At 34.6% G+C, this 5842-nt stretch overlaps 1 protein-coding gene across 1 annotated transcript in view; it reads right to left on the minus strand.

Annotated features, from left to right (window-relative positions):
* Window positions 1–5842, minus strand: part of Smp_157010 (putative titin) — a gene marked incomplete at both ends in the record, with an annotated part of 117899 nt that overhangs the window by 64356 nt on the left and 47701 nt on the right. Inside the window, 3 exon segments of the mRNA XM_018799883.1 lie at window positions 1952–2126; window positions 3430–3554; window positions 4957–5286. Of these exon segments, the coding sequence (XP_018653752.1) occupies window positions 1952–2126; window positions 3430–3554; window positions 4957–5286 (630 nt within the window).

Consider the following 5842-nt stretch of genomic DNA (forward strand, 5'->3'; position numbering starts at 1 on the left):
CCGTGACATTCCCCGACCCACCCGCGCGAGATTCAAACCTAGGACCAAGGATCGTGGTTTCGCACTTTTAAGGAGTCACACAATATGACGAAATGGCCTTACAGCAGTGCTTCCAGGTTTTCCTTGGTGGTCTAGCTTCAATTGACTCACGCTTGCAACTATGAAAATATCTACTATATCCGGATGAAGGATAAGTGAATGATAACTGCTAGGACTTATTTATGGACTGTTATTATACATATACTTATAGTATAACTATTAAGCAACTATATTATATGCGTATTCACATTCATCTTATTATGAGCTGCCATTTGATCTACTGATTACTATTATACGATTTACTATTCTTAATTTATTCCCAATTTATTAGTTACAGTCTTTCACACTAAGGCTACTTTTGGGCTTGATCTTACATAACTGTTAGTTTCTATTTTATGGTATGATGCAATCTGATTTGTTTGTAGATAAACTTTGTATGTCTGAAATACAGGATTCTTATAGTGGAGGCTGACATTGACAGTCTGAACTGAACCGACTAGGTTAGACAAGAATCTATGAGAACTGAAAGTTGACTTTGGGCTACTTGTACTGGTTTATGCATCATTGGGTCTGGTCAATAAGTTGGTGTTCTAATTGACCATAAGTCACGTAAGATATTCGCAAAGCATAAGGAAATAACAATATCCTTGATTTTTGTACTGATAATACAAAGAGGAATTTGTCAGCATAAAATCTGTTTGCATTTATTGAAGTTTTTTTTCTCCGTTCATTTAACCAAAAATTTTTTTTAAAAAAAGGTTTTTCTATAAATCGACACTTGCCATTCTTAAACCACACACAAAGGTCCAAATCTTGTCACGTAAAGTAACCATTTCATAGCTGAAAATCAAGTAACTTATACATATCTTGGTGTGGTGCCTTAAAGGGGGGGCGAGTGTGGTGTCGTCTACTTATATCCATATAAGTAGTATATGGTGATGGTTAGACATAGAATGTATTTTGGTAGAAGACCGATAAGGAAAGAACTGAAATGAAGCGCAATTGATAGGAAAGTGCATGAACAATGGAATTAGAGAAGACGGAGTGATATTTACTGAAGGAACAGTGACGATTGAGACAATTGGTTGTTATTTTGCAAATTAACTATTTGCTGTATGGTTATCAGAATTTAGTGAGATAGTCTGTAATTTGTGTCTAAATACATTCGATTGTCCCTAACTGGTGTTCTGTTCACCACAGTAGTATTATTAACAGAATTAGGAAATAAACCCTCCCGCCTTATAAACATTATTAACAGTAATATATTAAGTTCTCACGGTTTTTGGATTGCAAGCAAATACATGCTTTGAGTTTAACTATTAGACAATACGTATAGGAAGCTTGTAAACTCAGTCAGTCAGTCAGCTACAACGTAGGACCAGGTATATACATGCATCGGTCCAAGTTGCCATACCTCATTAGCACAACAAGATGAACACGAAATTCATAGAACGAGTTACTTCAATGGTAGTAATATATAAAAGAAAGATTGTGTATAGGGATATAATACAGGAAGAAAGAATTAATTAGTAAAAAGAAAGGTATAAAGTAATTTTAACCTCATAGTTTAAGGGAAGACAAAAAGTTCATACACCTACGCTATTATGATCGATTCTGAGCCATGTCACACAGAGTCTCTAACCACTGGTTACGATAGTCGCGCAGATCCCAACCAAGTAGTCTGCATTTATCGACACGGCTCAGACTAGAAGTTAGTGACTTTAAGCACTGATGCCATGTTTTGGTTTGGCCACCTCTAACTCTCTTCCAACCATCCCCAATACTAGTCAGCATAGTGCATCGTGGTAATCGGTGTTCAGGCATACGTAAAACGTGGCCCGACCATATCTATCTAGGAAGATTTTTAACCTCATCAACCACAATCGGTAAATGAACATATTTATATACTTACCTATTGCTTTAGCTGGATTACATGGTTCTGATGTATCAGACCATGGTCCTTGACCAGCTGAATTGATAGCTGCTACACGAAACTCATATTGTTCATCTGATTGTAAATGAGCTACAGTAAATTCCAGATCAACGGGCATTTCACTAACTGTTTTCCATTCACTTGATGATGTAGTCTACATAATAACATTGCAAAATATAGAAATATGAAAGAAAAATAAAAATAAGTATGTTACACTCTTAGTATCCTTACGCTTGTTTAGTGTACATATACAGTCCATAAATCAACTCTCTAGAAAAACCTCATATTACTTTGGTAATCGAGTTTTTAAACAATTGGATTACGCGATACGTGGTAGTCCTAAGCAAGACTTCAACCATCAGTACTAACTAGTATATTACAGATCATAAAAGATATTGTTCTTTTGTTATGTGTTTACGACTCCAATATTGATAATCTATATCTTCTAAAAAGTGTTATTTGTGAACTAGTTCTTACTATAAATAGTAATAACTTACAGTGAATCTGATTGAAATCCTGAAACGACCTAAATTACACCATTATTGAAGACCATGAATCACTAGACAGTCGTTTCGCCCTAGTATGGGACTACTTATTAGTGCGCATCTACGATTCCGATGAGGGAATCTGTAGCCGGTCTTTAAAATGAAATGAATTTGGCTTTGTAGTAAACATTTCACTTCTCCAATAGTTTACTATTTGTCACATTTACTTGTGAGTATCAACAGTGATAAAGTTTGACCAAATGATCAGTCAGTGATATTGATTTGAATATCAGACCCTACAACGTGGAATTTACTCGATGTTAATCATGAATAAATAACGAATTTTCCACCATTCAACATCAATCTTTTTTCTTAAAGTAATTGAAATAATCCTAAGTAACATTACATGTGGTCGGAAACGGTTTTTTATGTATTAGAACTCGTCATCCGTTAGTTATTAAGGAATGAATCATTAAAGGCAGATGGCTCTTGGAACAAGAGAATCTGTGCTACTAACTTGAAATTATTTGAATATAATATATAGACATATGGTAGTGAAGATTTCACGGATATGCGGTGTTTTTGTCTACGCTACTGTTCGAAGCCTGTTCTAATACAACAGTTCTAAAGCCAATCAAACCAGAAGTCAAGGATGATGGGATGCAAAGGTATATACGAATACACGTTAATGTATCGGAGTGTAGAAATATACTGTAGACATTAGAGATTAGTTCATGCTATTGAAGACCGATGTCATCAATCATCTTTGTAACTCAGATATCACTTCCTCCCCACCCAAGAAGGTTGCAGTTACATTAAAAATGATGATTTCTCATGAGATTGTAACAACATGTCTTACCGATGGTAACTACATTCACATGTGTATAACAATATTCACGTAAGGTATCTAAATTATCCAGAGAAAATATCTAAACTTCAGTAACCCTGTTTATTACATTATGCCAAACTTACCCTATATTGAACAACATATTTTTTCACTGAATCTCCTCCATCATCATATGGTACTTTCCAGGCTAAGCCAATAGTTGTTTCTGTAATATTCTGAATTTCAGGTCTTGAAGGTTTACCGGGTACAGCTAAAATGAATAGATAGATGAGATAGTGATTAGAACAACAGATTATTCAAATATTAATAAATTCAGATAAATCTTGTGATTAAAAAGAAACCAAAAATGAGATACCAATGCTAGGCTATGAAATGTATTCAAAAATTGTCACTGTTATAACTGGGAAATTCATCCATCTGGATTGTTTTAACTGGGTAGCCAAATGTTATATCTGAGAAGTAGTCGTCGTTATGTACATATCGACTGTGTTCAGTCTACAGTCTTGCTGCTTTTACATGAAAATTGGAAACTATTGCAATTCCTCAAGCCTATTCTATATACTTGTAGACGGGAACTACCACAATTTCCATGACACAAAAGCGCGAACACGAAAAACTGGTTAATGGAGATTTATAGACTCCCAAAAAACATGTCTCCAAATAAGTTTCCAACTCACATTCAAATCACAGTAACCACATTACAATCTTTTATATATTAAAGTAACCCATAGTGTCACTGAATTAAAATAAAGAAAATTCGGAGAAGAGAATTTTCTTTTGAACAAAATCATTTACTTAAGCTATGGCTTTGAAAAGGAGAATATAAAATGATCACCGGTTCAATACTAGAATACCTGATCTACTCTAGACACGTTGGTCCATTGAGTCTTCCTTCAAAATAATCTACACAAAGCGTAAAAACGATATGTCCAGTCGCTCATCCTTCCTTGGATCTAATTCCCTTATTTAGTATGTTTTAGTCTTGTTTTGAAATCTCGAACCACTTTATGATGCAATGTTGTCTATTTTTCTATTAGCCAAACAACCGTGGATACAAATACACAGCTTAGACAACTAGTTTCGTCAAAATGGAAATTTTCTTCGCTTAACTTTATTTATAAACCAATTTTTTTAATGATATGACCTAAGGGGGGGGGCGGAATACATACAATCAATGCGAAAGTACACTATATTCTGTGACCCGTTAGATATCATGTGACAAAATCGCTAATCAGAATATCGTTTTCTGTGATATTGTCCCCGTGCTACACCAATTACACGTCAACTTGCCATAAAGAACAAAGTTTATCCTGAAATGATGCAAGAAAATATTGACCTCAAAATGTTATACAGAATGAACTTCGCACCTTCCATCTTGGCCGAAATTTATAATGGATTGGTACAAAAAAAATACTGACCTAAATAATGTCATCTTATCCAGTCATATCACATCTTTCTAACCACTTCTGTGGAGCAAGTTTTATCGGTCATACGCTGAAGGCCTTATACTTACACTTTGGCAAACACTCTCTTGATCGCTGAAGAAAATGTTATCAAATCTGTTAATAGCATCATTTATCTCATTTGATAGCTATAGGAATAGACATTTCACCATATTTTATAGAAAACAAATGTTATAAGTGGATACTTACAGAATGGTAGCTGAGTTGAAATTCTATGACTGGAATTCGAGTATTCACCAACCATGAAATCAGCATTTTCAGCTGCTACACGAAATTCGTAGACATTATCTGGTACAAGTCCAGTTACTTTTGTCACATAGGTAGATTTTACTTCATTCGCCAAAATGGGTAATTTATCCGCACAAGCTCTTACCCAATTACCTTTAAGATTTGCTCTTTTCTCTAAATGATAAAATGTTAATCGAGCACCACCATCTGAACTAGGTGGTTCCCAACTGACTCGACATGAATCTGTACCAATATCACTTGCTTCTGGTGTCCCTGGAGCCGATGGAGGTTCTATATATTATAAGATAAATCAAATGATTTTCAACAAGAAGAAATACACTACAAAAATGTTGTTTTATAAGTAACTCTTTATACTTTTAAGGAGTATCTACATGTCTACCATTTAATTTAATGAAGTTTAAAGTTACTATAAAAGTTGATTCAAAGTCACACAGATCAGATATAGACAATAAATACCTTCCACAAACTAGATGTATTCGATACTTTCTCATCCTGGATGATTTTCCCTTCTATTCGATATCACCAAAGGTGTATTTTCACTCCAACTTCAGGTTTCATCTACTATCCGGAAATCCTCGAATACTACTTAGACAACAGATTTATATCAAGTGAATATGGTTAACTGGAAACACTACATGACATGTTTTAAGAAAAGTAATGGAACTATTTGTAACTAGTTATTCAACTACAATATGTTGTCAGAAGGGGTTTTTGTGGAGATTTAGTTTTTTTTTCATAGTTGAAAGCGTGAGTCAATTGAAGCTAGACCACTAGGGAAAACCTGGAAGCTTTGGATGGCTGAGGAGTCCCATAATAGGACGAAACG

The sequence above is a fragment of the Schistosoma mansoni genome, chromosome W, assembly GCF_000237925.1.
Source record: "Schistosoma mansoni strain Puerto Rico chromosome W, complete genome".
Taxonomy (NCBI): domain Eukaryota; kingdom Metazoa; phylum Platyhelminthes; class Trematoda; order Strigeidida; family Schistosomatidae; genus Schistosoma; species Schistosoma mansoni.